General features: G+C 36.4%; 2 protein-coding genes across 3 annotated transcripts in view; one reads left to right on the forward strand and one right to left on the reverse strand.

Moving 5' to 3' along the window:
- The window catches only part of LOC118737264, a 30040-nt gene that overhangs the window by 5682 nt on the left and 2195 nt on the right, over positions 1–22163 (forward strand). Inside the window, exons 8-12 of the mRNA XM_036467669.1 lie at positions 5916–6073; positions 7894–8094; positions 10368–10550; positions 11783–11932; positions 12010–12153. Coding sequence (XP_036323562.1) covers positions 5916–6073; positions 7894–8094; positions 10368–10550; positions 11783–11932; positions 12010–12153 — 836 coding nt within the window. The remainder of the gene's footprint in view (positions 1–5915; positions 6074–7893; positions 8095–10367; positions 10551–11782; positions 11933–12009; positions 12154–22163) is intronic.
- LOC118737252 (kinase suppressor of Ras 1) lies at positions 16533–21812 on the reverse strand. 2 transcript variants are annotated; one of them, XM_036467648.1, is made up of 2 exons: positions 21680–21812; positions 16533–21067 (listed from the first exon to the last, which is right to left on the reverse strand). In XM_036467648.1, the coding sequence occupies exon 2, from the start codon at positions 21012–21014 to the stop codon at positions 17715–17717; it is 3300 nt and encodes a 1099-aa protein (XP_036323541.1). In that variant the 5' UTR covers positions 21015–21067; positions 21680–21812; the 3' UTR covers positions 16533–17714. The 2 variants fall into 2 exon arrangements, with proteins under 2 accessions (XP_036323541.1, XP_036323551.1); XM_036467658.1 differs by having other exon boundaries at positions 21130–21812.

Raw genomic sequence — 22163 nt, forward strand, 5'->3', positions numbered from 1 at the left:
ACTCTGATATCACATATACATTGATTGGAGACCGTTAAGGCGTATCGCACAGGGTTCAAAGTTTAGATTCCCCTATAGAAACCCAAAAAATTAAAATTAAATTTTTATTTTTTTTTTTTTAACTAATACCTAAAATGGATACTACCATAGTCGAAGATATCATATCGTTGCTTAAAGTACAAAACCGCGTATCGTCGTTCTGTAAAACCGCGTAACTGACATTGGCTGCCAAAAATTGGATTTGCTCACATTCGTCCTGAAATATACTAGCTAGAAATGCGATTGCTTTATAAAAACGAGAACCATTTTGAAGTATGAGTGTTTTTACGCTCTAGAAAATAATTTCTACAACTTCACATACGCGGTTTTGCACTTTAAACGACGATATATATATATATATATATATATTGGTTCCAATTGGAGTGGGTTAAGAAGTCTTCATAGGGTAACCTGAACTTTGACCCCTGTACGACACGCCTTAACCGGTTCCAATCGGGGCCAAAATTTGTACATGATATCTTCTACTATAGTAGTCTCGATTTTGGTTATTATATGAAAAAATATTAGTTTTAATTTTTTCACTTTCTATAGAGGAATGTGAACTTTGCACCCGCCGTAACGGTCTCCAATTGGGACCAAAATTTATATGTGATATCTATGTGGTATTACAGATTGAGGGGTAGAGACTGAAAAAATCGTTCATTTGGTTTTTAAGGACCGCCCTAATGTAAATATACGCACTTGGAGAAAGCAACCATATTAAAAAAATAAAGTCTTAAGGCACACCTAATGGTCAAGCACTTTCATTTGACATCTTATGTTTTTAATGCAACGAATAGTGTGGATCTTATAACTTTTTAGGCAGGCGACAACTCTATTACAAAAAAAAGTTATACCTTATTGCACGTCTGGAGGCCAAGTCCTTTTATTTGACAACTCACTTTTTAGTCCAACGAACAGCCTGCATCTTATAATTATTCGTACAGGTGGCAACCCTCTTCGAAAAAGTAAAACCTTATTGCACATCTAACTGTTAAGAAAACTTCAAGTTTTGAAATGACACAAAAAACGCCGAAACTTAATTTTTGGGCGTAGATTACGTCTCTGTATACCGTTTTTCTATTTTAAGTTCTTTACAAACACATCAGGCCATCAACGAAGAAAATTAATTGATAATTCTAAATCACGCGTATAGCTCAACTGTACGCTTTTCACACGCATATGCTCACGCATTACATTGCCGACAGTGATCGGACCTCTACCACATTGTGGTAGATCTGCCAGTTTTTTGAGCATCTATTACTCAAGGTCTGAAATCTACCACATATTCGCGTTTTTGCGTAGTTTTATTTTTGCTCGACATAATTTTCTTATTTTTTTTATATTTTTAATATTTTTATTGAGCTTTGTACCACGATTGTTTATTAGGAAAAATTGAAAAGGCAACAAAGTCTAAGCGGTAGAAGTTATAGCACTATTTCGGAGATCACCACATCTCCTCATCAGACTTCTTTTTTATAGACTTCAGCAGGGATCGAACCTGCGAATTCGATGTTCAAAGTCAGAAGCGTTAGCCACTGAGCTATGTACATCCCGTAAACTCTTGTTGCTAATTCATGAATGGTACAAAGCTCAATAAAAATATTAAAAAAAAAAAAAAAAAAAGAGAAAAAAACACAGAAAAATTTAAAAAAAAAAAGTTTAGGAAGAGCCTGCCTGAAACTATCCTCTAATGCAAATAAGCAAATGGATGTATAGAATTGACAACAACAACCACGATGTCAAGTTTAAATAGCGGCAAATCAGCTGCACTTGATAGTAGTTGGTTGAATACGGAAAAATGAATTAGCAACAAGAGTTTACGGGATGTACGCTTCTGACTTTGAACATCGAATTCGCAGGTTCGATCCCTGCTGAAGTCTAGAAAAAAGAAGTCTGATGAGGAGATGTGGTGATCTCCGAAATAGTGCTATAACTTCTACCGCTTAGACTTTGTTGCTTTTTCAATTTTTCCTAATAAACAATCGTGGTACAAAGCTCAATAAAAATATTAAAAATATAAAAAAAAATGTTAACAAGCCACAGTAACATTGACAAATACATAATTTTCTTAATTTTAAGAGCAAAAATTGTCCAACACTAAACACTGTATGGTAACAAGAATGATATAATATAAGATTCCGCATTCCCGGCGAAAGCCGAATGGGAGGACAAAATAAACTGTAAAGTAGTAAATTTTCTCAGTAATAAATTTTTCGACAGAAAACGTTGTGTTATTGTGTTAAATGGCAAAATGTATGATTTACAAAAAGAATTAATAGCGAAAATGTTAAAAAACGGCGTTTTTTGTGCCAAAATCGGCAAATCCCAATTAGCTGTTTCTGGAACGTGCCACATTTGTTCGCTACTTTGTGATATGATAAAAAGACAAGCTGGCAGCACTCCACAAGGTTGCAGAAATTTTTAAAATAAGTTCGAAAAATATCTTGTTATGGAAGGAACTGCTTTCCACTGTCAAGGAAAAAAATGCCAAAATACAGCGCAATTTTTAGCAACTTCAATCTTGCACTTTATTATACTCAAATTAAATTTTTTTTATAGTCTAATTAAAAAGTTGGCAATTTAGGTGAAACATTGTAGAATTTTTTTAATTTTTGTACAAAGTTTGATCCAAACCCAGAGATCTACCTAATTTTTTTGAAATCCACCACATTTTTTTCCAGATTCTAACACACAAATTTGTTGAGTCCGATCACTGGTTGTAAATGATCAAATGAAAATGCGTTCATATATGGCGTATGAGTAACATTCCTTCCTAGTTATCTATACTAACTAATCTATTTTTTTGTAACAGGTAATCTCACGAACGTCAGCTTTCAGCAACCACCAAGGACCAAAAAAATTTTTTTTTCCTGTAGGTGGACTACTTTTCTTCTAAATCTTATTTATGGTCCGATTTGGTACGAAGGTACCTTTTAGCCTAGCTTAACATATAGGATCATTTTTTCCGGTATTTTTTGCCGGATTTGCTGGAAATTTGGTACGTAGGTAGCTTTTTGCCTAGATTAACATATGGGCATATCCTGGGTTACGGACGCGACATTCGCACGCGTAACTAAGCTTAAAATAGGAAGGAAACTGAAAGATCGTATGTATATCACAACTGTTAAAAGGCACTGGGAAGGTGCTATACTCAACAAAATTAGTTTGAAGTATAAACAGTTAAGTACAAAGATACATGCAAATAAAAAACGGCACGGATGCGACAAAAATGGTAGTTTTTTGGGATATGCCCATATAGGGTCCTGTGGACCAGGGACCGATCTATTCGAAAAAATCGTATCGATTTGCTTGATAGTTGGTACGTAGGTAGCTTTTCGCCTAGAATAGCATATGGGCATATCCTGTTTTTCGGGTAAGTGGACTAGGGACCAATCTATTAGAAAAAATCGTATTTATGGTCCTATTCGCTTGACATTTGGTACGTAGAGGTAGTCTTTTGCATGGATTAACATATATGATAATTTTTTTTGATAGGTGGACCAGGCCCCGATCTATTCGAAAAAATCGTATTTTTTGTCCGATTTGCTTGATATTCGGTACATGTATTATAGATATAAATACAGATAGCCTTTTCATAAAAAATAAAGTAGCTTTAAAAAAGGTTTATAAATTGAAAAATGTATGAAAACGTCAATTTATAAAGCTCTTTAAACCTACTTTACTTTTTATGAATAAGCGCTGATTTCATAAAAAGAAGAATAAAGAATACTTTAAAATTTAAAGGATGCTTTATTTGGCTGATGGATTTCATAAAGCCACTTTAAAGTTAAAGTTGCCCATAAAGGCTCTTTAGTTAAATACATATTTATGACAATCAGCTGATGCAATTTCGCCGAGATCAGCATTGCCAACTTTGTTATTTTCATTTAAATGAACCTTTTGTTTATGAAAACAATTCTTGTTTAAAGTACATTTAAATTACACTTGTAACTAAAAGGAAACTTTTGTAAAAGGAACTTTAAATGCTTCATTCTGAAATTGGCTCTAAGGCCAATAGAATATAATTGAATTATTGGTTTATAGTTCGAAAGGTGTTTTAAGGCGCCGAAAAGCAAGCGGGTATTGGCTATTTATCTATACTTATTATCTCTACTAATTATATAAAGAGAAGCCCTATCTTTTTATAAGAGGTGATCTCGAGAACGGCCGTAACGATTTTTTTTTTTTGGAAGTTTGGACACATTTTGGTTATAGGCTGATACTAATTACGATATATCAAGGGAGCACAACTCGAATTTTTCATACCGCATATCTCTGGAAGGATTTGTGGTAGAGTCTTGCAGCTTGATATGGAGATTTTGAAACCAATCCCATTATAATGGAGAAAGGTGGGAGCTATTGGAAAAGGGGCTTGACGCCTTCCAAACATGCTGAAACTTTTACTTATCTGTAAATACACATACATATAATTCTTCGGTACGTGTCTTTGTGAGTGAACTCCTAAAAGACCGAAATGATTTTTATGAAATTTTTGTATGTGTTTTAGTGGGTCCCTGTATAGTTTAAGGTTCACAACTTTAAAACGGCAGATTGCGCTGGAGTTGAATTAGTACTAAAAATCGTATTTATGATCCGATTTGCCTCATAATCGAGATATATGTATGTACATATATTAGTAACGGTAGGGGCAAAACTATTGCAAAAAAGAGCCGTAAGGTGGCGCTGAAGTCGAGTCAGTGCTGGAAATCGTCAAGTGAAGTCATTCGGCGACGCCAGGGATCAAAGTCAAATTACCACTCTTAAATCTACCACCAATACCATTGCGGAAATTATTACGCATTTGCATTTGATCATATCCCACTTTATTTTCAATAAATTTTCTTCGTCGATAGCTTGATGTTTTTGTAAAAGAACAGGCTTTAACGAAAATCAAAGGAATTTACAAAAAATCTTATTGTTTCCTTATTGAAGTTTCTATTTTTTTCATTCTCAAAATAAAAATATCTTGCAAAAATGACCTGACCTAGAAAAACGGTCCCTTCAGTGTCTGAAGGCCAAGTTCTTTCATTGAACACCTAATTTTTCATAATTAAATGAACTACGCAAATCTGAAGTCATTAACAAAAAGTGCCTCGGAAGACATTGCAATCGTTCGGTAGATATGTAGGTCCTTCGAATAGAGACCGGCTCTGGTACCCTGTTCGATGCTTGAACCATCAGTGTATATGGATATATGTACATACCTCCCTCTGCTACTGGTAGTCTTGGTCAGGAACCTTATATGTAGGTACCGAATAGGTTTAATTAAAAATTTCTTTACATACTTTATTTAGCTATGCATTGTGTGTGTAGACTTTCATATTACAAGGTAGTCGAAAAGTATGTACCCTATTTCTGGAATTAACTAGTTACGAGGACTGAGGACGTGGTTATCTTTACATATTTTTTCATGCTTGTTTTTTCGGTGTGTGCAATATTTGGTATGCATATTTTCTTGGTATTTTTTCACGTTGCCTCTTCTTTTCTTAAATTTTGAATGCATATTCTAATAACACTGATTCAATATCCGTTCTATACGTTTAATGCCTGTTGCCTTGCCTTTATAAATTAAACTAATTTCCTTTTTTTCCATTTACACATGTTTTATCACACAATCTTGTTCTTATTCATCATCATTTCCTGTTGTTTTATTTGTACTAACTTTTTAAACGCGGAAATTTCATTAAAAAAAAACGTTTATTTCGGACCCTGTATGATTTCATTTGCCCACTTATTTTCCTTAATTTGGGTTTACTTGCATTCCGAATTTTCGCTTGTTTCTGTGTGTTCGTTAAAATCTCCTCGTGCATTAACACATGTATGTGTACATATACATATGTGGTGCAAAACCCTACCGTAAAATTTGGCCCTTAGAGCTCTAGTGTGTCCAAGGTCTGTCGAATTGCGGGATATGCATGGCGAAATGCACAATCTGGATGTGAAGGTCCTGGGAACCGAGGAAACGTGGAATACCCCGAGTTTGTTGTTGGCGAACAATGTGCGGAGTGGAGGGCGAGCAGTTTTCTCGCAGGTAATTAACATTTTACTTTGGAAAAACATAGGCTCGTAGTTTAAAGTCATTTGATAGGCCACGCTTTTGTGAAAAGTTTACACACATATTTTGTTTTCAAATCATATAAAAAAATTTCAATTATAGACATGCTAAAGGGGCCGTTTTCTCATGTAAAATTAAATTTATTTTAAATTTATCTGCGCTTCAAAAGCATTTTTTGAGAACAAAATTTGTGTTTAAAGGGCAGATAAATTTTAAAAGTAACTTAAGAAAACGGACCCAAAATCAAAAAAAAAAGATATCGAAATAAAATCATAGTCTTGATCAGAGCTGGGCACTTTGTGATAACGATTACATTTTGATTACTTAGGATTACGATTACTGTAAATTTTCAGCATTACGATTACTGTATTATAACGTGCTTGATTGCGAATACTTTAATTGTAATCCTTAAAATTTAACGATTACGACTACTGTAATCGTAATCGTACTTTTTATGATTACGATTATAGTAATCGTAATCCTAAAAATTTTAAGATTACAATACCTGTAATTGTAATCATGAAAATTAAGATTGCGATTATAGTAGTCGTAATCATTGAATTTTTAGGATTACTATTAAAGTAATGGTAATCAAGAAATTCATGATTATGATTACAGTAATCGAGAAATTACTTTTGATTTGAGCAAATATTGATTTTTATTAACCAAAATGGTTTTAAGTTATGAATTCGCATATTTGTTTGAAATTGATGTAATAATCTACACAGACTCGTGGTCGCAGTATTTCTAATAAAGATTGATTTTGATTAACAAAGGGGGGGAGGGACCTACAATTTTACACCGACTCGAAAGGCTATTGTATTTTTAGGAGAAGCTGTTCATGACTGAAATACACTGTGTGGTTTGCCATTGCCTGGTTTCTATTTTTTGGTTTTCTATTTTTTGATGTTGGGTTGAACCGGTTGAAATCGTTCAATGAAAGTCAAATGTAATTTCTTATTAGTTTTGATTTTTTAAATAAAATTTTAATCAGCCTTATCATGAGTCTCATTTTTCCCGAACCGATAAACAAGAAGGAATGATTAGATGAAAAAATGTAAGACAATGGTATACTTCTTTAGCCAATGAATCCGAAAACATTTCCCACTGATACCTGAAGGGCCAGTCAGGCACATGGCCCTTTCTCATAAAAATACAATCGCCGTTCGGAGTCGGCGTAAAACTGTAGATACCTCCCCTTTGTGTGGCAGCATCAAGGCGCACGCCACAAATAGGAGGAGAAATTCGGCCAAACACTAACGATACGCGCACACTGCAGCCGGCATCGGCCGGTCGTCCTATCGGATGCAATGTGCGCCTAGCGTGACAAATGTATAAGCGCCAATCTATTATTACTGTTATTAATAAAATAAACAAGTAATTTTTAAGCAAAAAAATAAAACCGATTTCAATTCCCATATAAAAATTTAAGATTTATCGTTAATTTATTCATGCTCCAATGATCGCATCTAAAACAAATTACCTTTGTTACCTTTGAGGTAACACCTTTCCTTTAAAAAAAAAAAGACTTGTAGAAATCGGTTTTCCTTATTTGAAGTCGGTTAAAAAATTGTAACCTAAGTGATGAGAGCGCGCGGCATAATTTAAATACCACTACTCTATTCGGTTTCTATTTTGCATCCATTCTATTACTTTAGTTGTCGATATTCTTTAGCCCGTAAGAAAAATATTTTTTTACTTGACGCATTCCATAAATCCTTCCGCTAAACAGACAAGCTAAATCTATGTACTGCAATATTTTTGGTTATTTGCCATTTAATTTAAAATAATCGCAGGTACATTTGGAAACCAATCCTTCGCAATTCGAAATGGATGATTCGAAGTACAAGATTTTAAAGCAGAACGAAAAAGTGCGTTTAGAAATTTTAGCTGATCTATTGAGCAAGCATTTGGATGTGAGCGTACAGAAAAAGTCCGAGGCCACAAGTGATGCCAAATGTACCTATCAGGAAGCATATTTTCTTGGACGACACGAAGTAAGTACATTGTATGGGGTATAAGAAAGCGTTTTTAACGCGAAAGTTTGCTATTTTTAGAAGACAAAAATAAGTTGTTAATTTTTCATTTAGATTGACCAGGAAAACGATAAATACCAACTATTAAAATAATACAAACTTTTATTTAAGTATAATAATTCTTTTGGGATTGCCTTAATTTAACGTGCGTCGAAATATACATATGTGTATCTGCGCATATTAAGTTTAAGTAATCTCAATACTATTATTATTTATCAAAATAACTGCCTTTATAAAACAAAAAAAAAAATTAAAAATTTTTGGAGGACACATTAATAAACGAACATATTTACATACATATGCACAGAAAAAGGTAATAATTTGACATTGGCAAGCAAACAGACATCTCGCTTTTCGCAAATTATAATAATGTCTAACCAAATATTTATACATATATCGTCGTTTAATGTACAAAACCGCTTATCGTCATTCTGCAAAACCGCGCAACTGGCATTAGTTGCCAAAAATTGGATTTGCTCACACAAGCTCTTGGCTCAATCCTTATCCATTCGTCCTGAAATATACTGGAGAGGTATGCGATTGCTTTATAAACAAGTAATTTTTAGCAAAAAATAAGTAAGAGCAGCGCTGTCTTCGGCTATGCCGAAGGCTTCATACCTTTCATGAACATCTGCAAATTTTACTTTGACAGATTACTGTTTTTGAATACATCTGCATACATCGATAGAGGAGTTACATAGTTATATAAAAAATCGCATCTAAACAATCAGAGGTATGGAAGATATACTTTATATGACACCAATCTAAGTGATTTTCACCGCTATGTGATCGGTATGTAAACCGGTAACACAATTTATTGGGTTTAGTTTTCTACATAAAGGAGATATATCGCAAAAACTGGTATCTGAACAATCATTAGTATAGGAGATAAAGATTTTGCAGCATAGATTTAGACGATTTTCTCAGTAGACTTTGTATTATTATTTATAAAATATCTTACAAAATTTATCGGTTTTAGCTGTTCAAATAAAGGAGTTTTACAGTAAAATCCCATATCTGAACAATCGGATGTATGGAAGATACAAATATGTTATAGTCACCCGATCCTTGTTATTTTCACTGTAAGTATTCTGTTAATAATGAGTGAAAACAGCGCGAAATTTCATGGTCCTAGCTACATAAATGAAGGAGTTATAACGAAAAATCTCATATCTGAACAATCAGTTGTATGGGAGCTATAGGTTATAGTTACCCCATCTTTTTAATTTTCAGTGTAAGTTTTCTGTTGGTAATTATTGAAAACAGTGCGGAATTTCATGTTCCTAGCTATATAAATGGAAAAGTTACAACGAAAAATTTTATATCTGAACAATCAGTTGTATGGGAGCTATAGGTTATAGTGACCCGATCTTTGTAATTTTCACTGTAAGTATTCTGTTGATAATGGGTGCAAGTACTGCAAAATTTCATGTTCCTAGCTGCATAAATGGAGAAGTTATAACGAAAAATCTCATATCTGAACAATCAGTTGTATGGGAGCTATATGTTATAGTGGTTCGATTCTTCCGGTTCCGACAAATGATTAATACATTATAAAAATACACCCAACTACCAAATTTTATCCGGATATCTCGAAAACTGAGAGACTAGATTGCATACAAACAGACGGACAGACGGACATGGCTAAATCGACTCAGCTCGACGTTCTGATCATATAAGTATACATTTTAATGGGTCTATCTCTTTTTATTCTGGTACTTACAAACATTGGACCAAAGTTATAATACCATTTCATACTCATGAAAGGTATAAAAACCGACTTCAACTCTCATATAAAAAAAAATATATATGTATATACATATATATCTCATGATCCACTGATCGGATCTTAACCAGATTAGGATGGGACCACCTCTCGTGGTCCAAAGTTATGCGGTAATATACATAAAAAAAAAATATTCCGACGAACTGATAACCTCCTCCTTTTTTGGAAGTCGGTTAAAAAGAGAACTATTTTGAAATATGAATGCTTTTACTCTCAAGAAGATAATTTACATAATTCACAGACGCAGTATTGCATTTTCTTGATACGCGGTTTTGTACTTTAAACGACGATATGCTTATACCAAATTATTTCCTTAGTGCGATTCAGTTTATTTTATATTTATCTTTATGAATATATATGTGCATATCTATGTATGTATGCATGTATGTACATGCTTATACATACATATGTAATCTAGATAATGTTTACTACATTCGGAAAATTACAGTCTAAATTCGAATTACTGGAGAAGCTAAAAGAATCTGGTGCTGCCGGCAACATTATCACCACTTCCAAACTGACCATGCAGTTCTGCGGCAAAGGCGATAAAGCTAAAAGCGCCAATACCAATGTGCTTCCAATACTTATACATTCCTGTCCTGAAGATTTTTCAACAGTTGCATATTTTGATGTAAGTGAATAAGCAGTTCGAATTGTGGCTTTAATTCGAATTATGTAATTAAATTAGCGTGAGAGAGTGTGAAAATAAAAAGACTTTATCCCTTCAAAAAGTTATTTAGTACTCTTCAGTCGCCAACGTTATTTTCTACGTGACACGTCTTGTCACGCTTTTTCACGCGCGAACGTGAGCGATTTTGAAAGAAAATTCACGTAAATTTCGTGATCGTGCGTAACTTGAATTTTTGCTGGCGCGAACTCGCGTGAGCTAGATTTTCCCGTCAATCTTTCATATTGGAGGCATTCTGTAATATTTATTTTTTTTTCATTTGCGTTATTAAAAAAGAGGCTTATTAGCTTGCGTAAACGTGAGCCAGCCAACAAAAGCAAAACGTGAATGTTCGTGATTTTTGAAATCATCATCGTGAGCGTGCGTGAACGTGATCCTATATCTACGCTTCAATATGATCTGTACCAAGAAAACCTTAATTTTTCTTTAAACTTAAAGATGTACGACAGAAAAAACTGTATTTATGAAAAATAAATATCGCTAGCTTAAAGTATAAACTCTAATACGGATCAACGCTGCCGTCTGTTTAAGCTTTTAGAGTGAAAAGTTGGTATGCCCAGTTTTTCAAATTTTACAGGCGAGAATAACAATCTTCCAAACTAATTTTCTTCAAGCTCTTGTTTTGCAGAAAGTGGACATAGCAACTTTACACTCGAAGCTGGCGATATGTACGCTTAAGGTGTGTCGCACAGGGGCAACGTTCCAATTCCTCTTTAGAGTGCCAAAAAATTAAAATTAATTTTTTTTTGTTCCCAATACCCAAAATTGATACTACTATAGTCGAAGATATCACATATTAATTTTGGTCCGGATTGGAGTCGATTAAGGCGTGTCGCAAAGGGGTCTGAGGTCAGATGCCTCTATGAAGCCGCAGCAATTAAAAACGTTTTAATACTGAAAATCTATACTTCTAAAGTCAAAGATATAACATATAAATTTTGGTCCCGATTGGAGTCGGTTAAGACGTCTTCATAGGGTAATCTGAACTTTAACCCCGTGCGACACGCCTAAACCGACTCCAATCGGGGCCAAAATTTTAATGTGATATCTTCGACTATAGTGGCATCAACGTAGGTGTTGAGGCTTAGGAAATCTGAGCAAAAATTTGCTTCCTACATTAAAATGACCACCCTAATGTACATACATAAATGCATATTACTTTCTTTTTTATTTAGAATCTAAAAACAAACTACATTGGACGCCTTCTCATTTACGCGCCCATTATTAGTACCAGCATGAATGTTATCAGTGATTTGGAGTTAATAAATGGTATTGCAGTTTTGGTGCGTCAACAAACGGAAGGTGTGGGACGAAGTAACAACCAGGTGGGCATTATTTTTTTTCTTCTCAGTCATATAAAAATTGTTCTGATATTTTTTAATTTTCATTATTTCCGATGCAGTGGCTTAGTCCACTAGGATGCGCCATGTTTTCCATACAATTGCATATTTCGTTGGATTCACCGCTAGGTGGACGTCTGCCGCTGCTGCAACACATTATAGGATTGGCTATGGTGAATACATTAAAGGGCAATAAATTATATAAGGTGAGTTAAAAAATATTTCTTATTAAATTAATTATTAATATGAATGAATGTACATACATATTTAGTATGATGTCCGGTTTTGATTGGATGACGTTGTTCGTCCTAAGGGGTTCCATGGGTTTGGAAATTAAAAATGCCAGATTTATAAAAGGGCAATATGCTTCTTTACAAGATTTTATTAAGTTTCACCTGTGTGTAATCAAGTCTTGGAATCAATTTTTAAACAACTTACCGATGAGCTAGAGACCTGCAACTTGAACATTAGCTCAGAACCCGATGATTATGCAATATGAGAGATAAATCAATCCGCTAGATGGCGCAGATGTTGAGTCATTTCAAATATCCGTATTTATAGACCGATATGGTTCATATTTGGAATGTATATTACTTGAAAGGAAAGAAAGGGTCGTTAGATAAAAATTATAAATCGAATATTTTCCCGATTCATTCTGCGGATAGAAAACCAAAATTTACAAACTTCCGTTGGAAATACGAGACTCTTAGGAGGGTAAGAGAAACTATCGTAAAACGCGTAACATCCCCTAACATAGGATTCTTGGTCGGGTGGGTTAGGTTATTCTAATTTTTTCTCTAATTGTTTATAAAAATATAGTTCATACAACCAAATAATATTTAAAATCTCTAAACTTAGTGCGAAACTCAGGAAAAATCAATAAATTTGAGTACTAATTTGCAACTTTCTAATCAGATTGTTTTGGAAACTTCTATATGCAGTTTTAAAACTCATTCATTTTTGGTATAACAAAGGACAAGTTCGAACTTGCTAACAAATCGCGTTGATTTTTGGCAATTTTTTTTTTATGCAGTTTCTTCCGCACAAAGTCATACAAAGTATGTTCGACAATTTCTTTTGTATGGAAATAACCACCAGCAAAAACAAATGCCAAAAATCAACGCGGATTTTGGCCAACTTCCAACTTGTACTTTGTTGTATTAAAATTGAATGGACTCTTCAACTTTATGCTTAGAATTTTTCAAACAAATCTGATTTCAAAAGTTGCAAATTAGTACGCAAAGTTATTGAATTTTCCTGAGTTTTGCACAAATTTTAGAGATTTTTTTAAATATATCTTTTGTTGTAGTATAAACTATATTCCTATAAAAATTAGCGAAAAGAAATTACAATAAGAGAATTTGCATGCATTGCGAAAAATTCTCTGTGCCAATACTTGTGACCGGCAGTGTATATGTATAATTACAATTTTTTCAGTTCTCTCCACCGCTTCGCGAAATACGTAATTTTAAGCTATAAAGTGGGTTCAAACCCATTTTTGCATTGACGGTTTACATTTTAATGGAAGCACCTGCATATATATACAGTCACTCACAGAAGTATTCGTAAATTAGTGTCCATCACAAATCTTTTTCGTTAATTTTCGTTTAAAATATAGCTCATTCTATAAGAAAAACCATATAAATCATTCTTGCAAACTTTGTACAAAATTCATAAAAATGGATCAAACTTAAAGAAATTTTCATCAAAATTTCAAAATTTTTATTCAGAATTTTTAGAAAAATTTTCGGTATGCAGTTTTGTAGTCCGTTCGAAAAAAAATTAATTTTGTTCATGTCTTATATGAAAACAAATGCGCAACACACTCGAGAAAAGAAATTCTAAAAAAATCAGCGGTAATTTTTAGCTACTTGAAACTTGCCCTTTATTATACCAAAATTGAACGGGCTAAAAAACTGCATACCGAAAATTTTTCTAAAAATTCTGAATAAAAATTTTGAAAAATTGAAAATTTTTTTAAGTTTAATTAATTTTATGAATTTTGTACAAAGTTTGCAAAAATTATTTATATGGTTTTTGTTATAGAATGAGATATATTTTAAATACACATTTACGAAAAAGATTTATTATGGAAAACATTTTGAATATTGTGCGTGACTGTGTAGGATGACGAGAACCCGTGACGAGTTGGAAGTTAAAATTTTGGCTAAATCAAATAATAATTTTCACGAATACCACTAAGTTTATTAGAGTTTGAGTTTCGGTTATGTAGATATTGATCTTTCCGAAGCAATCGTTGCCCTTGCTGCCCTTCCTCGCTATAATGTCTAAGCTTTCGTTCTTGTAGAGTAAATTTGCCTTCATTGCATTCCTGAAGCATCTCCTAAATTTTCGGCTGGTTTCAATTATGTGACCGGTACCCAAATTTTCGACTTTGATCGTTATCGTACAATTTTACTGTTATTTTCCTCAAGATCCAAGCTTATATCTGGACTTGTGGGCATCAGAGAAGTTTTTTTTTGATCTCGTTTTGAAGAATGATAAATTTCGAAGCAAAGTGGTGAAAATTAAGAAAAAACCTTGATTACTTTGGATTTTGGATTTTATTCCACTTTTTAACCGATTTCACAAAAAGGAAAAGGTTATCAATTCTTCTGAATATTTTTTTTTAATGTCGATATTCTAAAATTTTTATATGAGAACTTACAGAAATGGAGCCAGAACACAAAAACTAGACGGAAATAACAAAAGTCCTTTACGAGGTCAGCATCTTATTGTCAGGATAGTGCACCAAAATAAAAGAAAAACGTTGGTGTTGATGACACCACAGGGAACTTCGGTCTACTCTATACAATTGGGTTTGGAAAATGTCAAAAAGACATTAATTTTACTATAGTACAACGTTAAGAATCATGACTGGAATTTCGTAGAACTCCCCTGCCTGAAGGGACAACTAAAAAACGGTGGTTTTCTCTGGCGAAAAGTTTAAATTTGATGGCTACAACGGATTTAATAATAATTTTCACGTTTTTTTGAAAGGACGAACGTTGTTTGTTGATCAGGAAGAGGTCTGAACTGCGATTTCCAAAATTGTTTTCACACCTTGTTCTTGAATATGCTAGCAAAATTAAGCACCGATTCGCACCACAGGAGTTGTAAAAACCAGGATAATGATTCAGAGTTCGCCCTATTCACATGCCCTAAACTTAATGGAAAATATTTAGAATTGGATGTTTTGCAAAGTTTGTGAAGCATAACGTGAAATAAAATCCAAATCAATAGAGGCATTTTCACCACTTTTCTTCGAAATGTATCATTATTCAATATGAAATCCCAGAACGGCATTCACAGGTCGAGAGTCTATATAACTCGAGGCCGACTCCCTGGGAATGCCGTTTAGAGCCTATCGGTATGCAGTTGGGTCCAGAGAGAAAGTTTTATGAATCTCTGGACCTCGTCCGTCAGTTCGTAGAGATGCTTCCTGACGTGCCTTGGTGAGGGCCCTTCTGCGAGCAGTTGTCAGTTCGGGTGCCCGCGTCTGTGATACCCTACTAGGAACTGCTTGCAGAGCATTGTGTTATGCTCCTTAATGGGGAGCATCTGGGCCTCGTCGTGCCGGTGATGTTGGAGCGACATCAGAAGGCATCCAGTCGCAGTCCGAAGTGCCGTGTTCTGGCTAGTCTGCAGCTTCGTCCACTGCGTCCTACTTGTCACCGGCGACCACAAGGGCGCTGCATAATTTAGAACCGGTCGGGCAATTGACTTGTATGTTGCCAACAATGTTTCTTTGTCTTTACCATAAGTTCTGTGGGCCTGTTGTTGCGGCTCTGTACTCTGTTGACAATTGCGGTTGTATGCGACGGGAAGTAGAGCAGACTGTCGAAGGTAACTCCGACGTGTTTTGGGGTTTTCACCGTCGTTATTGGTTGGCCATCGACGTGAATACCCACCCAGCTGCAGTCTGACCTCATTCGTCCAGGTGGTGAATATGGTTGCTGATGATTTCGTAGCGGGGAAGGTTAAGGCTCCTTGCAGTTAAGTAGCGAGAAAGCTCGGCAAGATAGCCGTTTACTTTCGGGCACAATTCATCAATGCCATTCCCAGACGCCATTATCGAGCATTCATCAGCTTAAGAGACAATATAGACTTGTCTCTGGTGGTTGAAGGAGCTTAGAAATATAATAGTTAAACAATAGCGGGGATAGGACACCACCCTGCGGTACCCCATGTTTAATTTTTCTTGGTTTGCTTGTCTCTTAAGATTACTGACGATGGTCGACCACTCAGATAATTCACCGACCACCGTCAATGTCTTCTAGTAGCGTGGAGTGACTAACGGTGTCAAACGCCTTTGACAGATCCAGCCCTACTGGAACCGTACTCTCACAGGGGTGGTTTCGGTTAAGACGACGAGTTATCTAGGTGTTTATGGCGGCAACTGTTGCTGTTGTGCTGTGCACTTTACGGAACGCATGCTGATGCCTCGCTGGGGTCAGTTCGTTTCGAGTAGTGCGGGTGTAGAAGGGCCTATTGTGTCTTCGCTACCGGGGAATGGAGGATTATCGGACGATAACTCTTCTTTTTTGGACGGGTGGAGCGCGTAAGTTTGGTCACTTATATATTCACAATCTTCGTACCAAATGTTTAAATCTCGTTTGTTCAGAAAAAAGTTTGTTTCGCACACCATTCACTCAATGATTAAATACCAATGCTCCCAAAAAAGAGAGATTAGGGAGAGTACTATCCGATTACTTTTTTCTTCTTTGTTTTATTTTACTTTTCTGCATTCGTATCTATATTCTGTAATACATTATTTTGAATTTCGTTTCGGTTAACAATAGTTGTTTTTAGAAATCTCTTTATTTAACACTTGCCTTTTCATATATATATATGTATGTAAGTCATTATCTCAATGCATATTCTAAAATTCTTAACTTAATTCATTATAATATTTATAGTTTTCAGATGATGTGTATGTTCTTTTAAGTGCCATACTTTTAAATTAATTATGTACATATATGCATTTTTTGCAAGCTTACTTCCAGGAAGTATGTCCATTTCGTTTTTGTTTTTTTTTTGTAAGTTTAAATCTCATTGAAGTTACGGTCTTTTGTTTATTTACAAAGTCTGTATTAATTAGCCTTGATAAGTACTAAATTAAGGTTCTATTTACAAATGCATATTTCTGAAATAATATTCGCCAAGCACTGTTTGAAACTCTACTCGGAAATTCATTGACTGACTGACTGGCTATAGACACAAGTCGTAGAGAAATCGAAAGTTAATTGAAAATCGGATATTTGTTTGTACCGAGTACGTAGGAGGATTTATATTATTATTAAAATTAATTCCAAATATAACTTGTTTTCATTTTATGATTACATTAGTTTTTCCTGTATTCTCATTTCGTCGTATTAATAGTTATTTACAATCTCGTTAAGTAATTATAATTCATTCAGTTTTTTTAAATTGTACTTGAAATTAGTGTATATTTTGCTTCATACTATTTTGTAGTCTTGCACCACGTTCAACATGTTTATACATATACGTGTTCGTAAACTTTTAGTACTTAAATCTAGTTTATAATAACGATATTTAATATTTAATATATATGTATATCTTTTCAAATGTTTATGCATACCGCAATTTATAAATCTTAAATGATCATCATCCTCAGCTGCGTATACTGATTAATTTAATGTACATACATGCAAATGTATGTAAATAAACATGAGTCCCAGTCCTTCGGATGCTCCATTTTTTGGTACTGAATATGTTGCTGATTTTACATAACTGATTTCCTTGATTAAAATACTGACTCTGCTGAACGCGACAATTGTACTGGATGTGAGGGACTGCGCGCCAAACGTTTCTTAGGCAGACGTTCCAATAGCGACAGTAACTTGGCAAAGTCTGGCCTGTCATCCGCTTGGAATGACCAACAGAGCATAAGTATATCTTTAACGTCCCGCGATGTCTGCAAATTAGCCAGTGTTTGCTTCATGCCACGTCCCACTTGCCAAATGACTGACTCAGGTGGTTGCGCTTTGAATGGAAATTCACCACAAAGCAGCTCATACCATACCGTACCAAAGGAATATACGTCTGATGCCTTGGAGAAGGGTAAAATCTCTTCGGTCGGCTTGCGTGGCATTAGTGCACGCATCAGCTCCGGCGCCAGGTAGCACAACCAGCCATTGGGCACACCTAATCCCATTTCACAATACAATAGTTTGGTGGAGCTGAATAGACCGAAGTCCGTTATGATAACTTTTCCATTCTCCAGGAAAATATTCTTTGTGCGTAGATCCTTGTGGTGAATGCCACGAGCATGCAGATAGCCCATTCCTTGAGAGATCTGCTGCGCCACTAACGTGGTGCGATTAATGGTGAATTTGTCGCGCCGTGCATGTATGTACGTATAGAGCGTATTGCCTTTACACAACGACGTTACGATGGCCAAGTGTGGCGGATTCATGCAAGCGCCCATAAAGAGTACAAGATTCTCATGTCGCGTCTTTTTGAAGTTGGCTACCTCCAATTTGAATGCTTCCAGCATGTGCTCATCGTCGAGATAGTCTTCCTTGAGTAATTTCACAGCTACGTCGCCATGCCATAATGCACGATGCACCGTACCGAACCGTCCTTTGCCGATAGATTCAAGTAAATGTAAATCACCATAAGGTATATCCCATTCCTTGAGTGACAGTGAATTTTGACGAGGCCAATTTCCCGAATCACCATCTTCGGTAGAGTCCAGTCGTATCGGTGTCCGGTCGGAGTCAGTACTTGCTGAAGTGCTTCCCGACAACGAAACAGTTTTATCACTATCGTTAGATTTGTGTGTGTCGGATAGCTCTGAGAAAGGAGCACGCTTGTCGACACCAGCTGAGCTCAGTTTTCGCGGGTAGAATGAACCCGTACCAGTGCTGACTATACTCGAAGTAATGGAGTGCACAGTGCTGTTGGTCGAAGTTGTTACTGTAGAAATGTTCGTGTTGCTAGAATAGGATCCCATGCAGGCGACTACTGTGCTACTAGATAAACTCTCACTGCCGCAACTCGATTTATTGATTGAAGATGTGAGCGAGTTGTTGCCATCATGATAGTCTGATTGCTGTGAGCAAATAAGTTCACCGCTAGTCGATTCTGTGCCACTATTCTGGGAGGAATATAGTGTCTGGGTTGTGCCACCAGCGGCTTGATTGCAATTAGAGGTGATGGTCACGTCTGGAAAGTTGAATTGGCTCGTATTCTTTTGGAATGAGGAGGGCGTGGACAGCATATTAGAGCTTGTACTTGAGCTACCACCGCCGGAGGAGCTCATCATATTACCACCACTAGTAATGAAGACTGTACCCGCATGTACAGATCCATGTTGTTGTTGCATATTAAATAGCGCTGGGCTGGAAGGACTAGAGCTGTTGCAGCTGGAGCCGGGTGAACTACTATCGGGCTGATGACTGCTACTCACTGTTGAACCAGACTTATTACGGCGCTGAGCTCTGTTTCTCCCAAAAGTATTTAGATTAGGCGATGTATTCGCAGTTGGTTGGTTATGCGGTAGAGTTGGAAAGCCTACTTGGTCCTTGAGTGTTTTCTTGAACTCATCCACAAATTCCGGCGGTAGTCCACAAGAAGGCGGCACATTCGGTTCGCAGTCCTTATGGCAACGGTATTTGCATTCTTTACATTTGAGACCAAAAAACATTTGCTTCTGACAAAGGTCACATGTTGACATCACCTGGAAGACTTTGGCAAACCGATGTGATATGGTGTGCCCCATGCCTAGGGTTAATGTACCGGGTGATCGTGGTACTTGAAGATTGTTTGGATTATTATTGTTCTCAGCGAATACGTCCGAGCTAGCCGAAGAATAACTATCTGGACTGGGATCTGTATGCAAGCGGGAACGTGGTTGTGACGAAGCATTACTGCCTGCCAGCACTGTTCCCCCAATAGCTGATGATGCCAATGAATGCGATTGTGGAGAACTAGTACTGGAAAGGGGGGTGTCTCGAAACTGCGACTCATTTGACTTTGATTTGGCTAGTGGAAGCATTGGTGAATCTTGCTGCTGACTTGCGTGCATTACAGAAACTGCAGCTGCAGAAGCAATACCCGCGTGTGTAGGTGTATGCTGTTGTATACTGGACAGTAAGGTCTGATGTTTCTTCATTGGGGGCGGCGTTCCAGCTGGCTTGCCTCGTTGTGGTGTACCATTAGCACTGCTGCCACCACTGCAGACTGTACTAAAATTGCTAATTATACTTGTGGGCGTGAATGGGGAATTAGGAGGTGAAGGAGTCAGTGTCAGCGTGAGGGTAGACCCTTGCATACTTGACAAATCGTCAGTAGTATTATTTATTGCAGCCGCTGAAGCTGATTTGCAGCTGTGATCATGGGATGGCGACTGCCGACTACTACCCGCCGATTGATGATGATGCTGTTTTGCTTGCTTTGTGATCATGCGATGTGTGCGGGGCGAAGATGTTATACCAATGTTGCCTATACTGCCACGATGATGATGATGATGATGGGTGTGATGTCGATCCCATGAATCCCAAAATAATTGTTCAGTCAGTGGTTCCTTTCCTTCATTACCGCTGCTAGTTGCGACGCCATTGCCACCTTCAAGCATAACCAAGTTTTCCTTACATTTACGTAGGTTTTGCATGGCAGTCGTCAGCCGGCGAATATCTTCTTCTGTGCGATAACTTGGATTATTGGATAGCAACTGCTTTAGTTCTTCATCACTCTGGTCGAGAAGTTGTTCCAATGTGGACAAGCGGGTGAGACATATGTTAGATGATTCTTGACTTAGACCAACAACACGAAGCCACTGTTTCAGCTCAGTGCCGGTTGTGTGAGGCAAACCGCTGGCTGGTATTCTCTCATTTAAACGTGCTTTTGTTAATAATAGTTTGGAGAACATGCGCACCAATTTCGACTCCAGACTTCGAATTTCCTGTTGCGTCAGTGTAGCGCTGGTGGCACATTGCGTACGCAAACCCTCCAAACGATCGGCCGAAATGTCTATCATATCTTGTATGACATCGAGATCGTTGACCGGTAACGGCGCTGCCACAGCGGAGGCCGACGTCATTTTTGGAGGAAAGTGATGATGACAATGGCGGGGTAGAGGATCGTATGTATTCCCTGCAAAAAAAAAACACATGTGAAAAGATCTGAAATTGGAATTACATTTTGTAAAATTGTACAATATAAAGCTTTACTGAATCCACTCAAAACTCGCTAATAATTTGAAAGCATCATTCACCCAGCCCCTTGTCAGAAAACGTAATTGTTTTTATTGCTTTTTTGGTGCAGCTCTGGCCTCGGTCTAGGTCGGCTTTTGCCGCATACAACAGTGCTCGTTACTGTCGCCGTCTCGGTTTGCCTGTCTCACGTATCCTTAGGTGGTAACGAAAAAACCGAACAAAAAAACGGAAAAACGACCCAACATAATCGATTTTTCATTTATATGCATTTTAAATTCTCATTGCAGCACTATCGCTCACTAATGCAGAATGCAAATTAGGTGACTATCCTGACGCACTTGTCTCAGCAGCGCCCTTTTTCAATATGTATTTATGGTCATTGTTTTACTGCAGTATTGTGTGTAACAATTGCGATTACAATACATACTTGCTGCGCCGCGATACCCCCGCACTCAACAAAAAGGTTTATGTAGTTAGAAAATCATCCACAAAATGATTTACTTATTGAACGTTTCCTACATAGGCAATCAAACCAGTTAATTTCACTTACTTTTTCACCAAAACCAATTTAATTTTATATTTTTTATGCTTCTCATGAACAAAAGAAAAAAGAAACAAACGTCTCCGCTGAAAACTCGTGTCGAAAATTTTGTCGTATTAAATAGACAACTAAACCAGCGAGTGTTAAAAAGTAGCGATTATACGAATGTCGGTAAAAACATAAAAGCAATATCTGTGTTACCAGATGATCTGGATAATAACTAATTAATAATAATGAAGGGTATACACCTACATACATATCGAGGGCTTATATTCAATACCCTCATCTGAAATTTTTGCAAAAACTGCTTTGTGACGTTAGAACACATCTGGGACTTACAAAGCGTTTACATGAGACAAGTTTCTCTGTGTGAACCCAGTCTAAATAGACAACTAAATTAACCATGAACCAATTAGAATAGATCTGACCGGTTGAGAAGCAACCATTTGTAATAGCAATTGAGAAAAAAGTGTGTGACGTTCGTAATTTTGAA

The sequence above is a fragment of the Rhagoletis pomonella genome, unplaced genomic scaffold, assembly GCF_013731165.1.
Source record: "Rhagoletis pomonella isolate Grant_MI unplaced genomic scaffold, Rhpom_1.0 Rhpom_scaffold_00001, whole genome shotgun sequence".
Taxonomy (NCBI): domain Eukaryota; kingdom Metazoa; phylum Arthropoda; class Insecta; order Diptera; family Tephritidae; genus Rhagoletis; species Rhagoletis pomonella.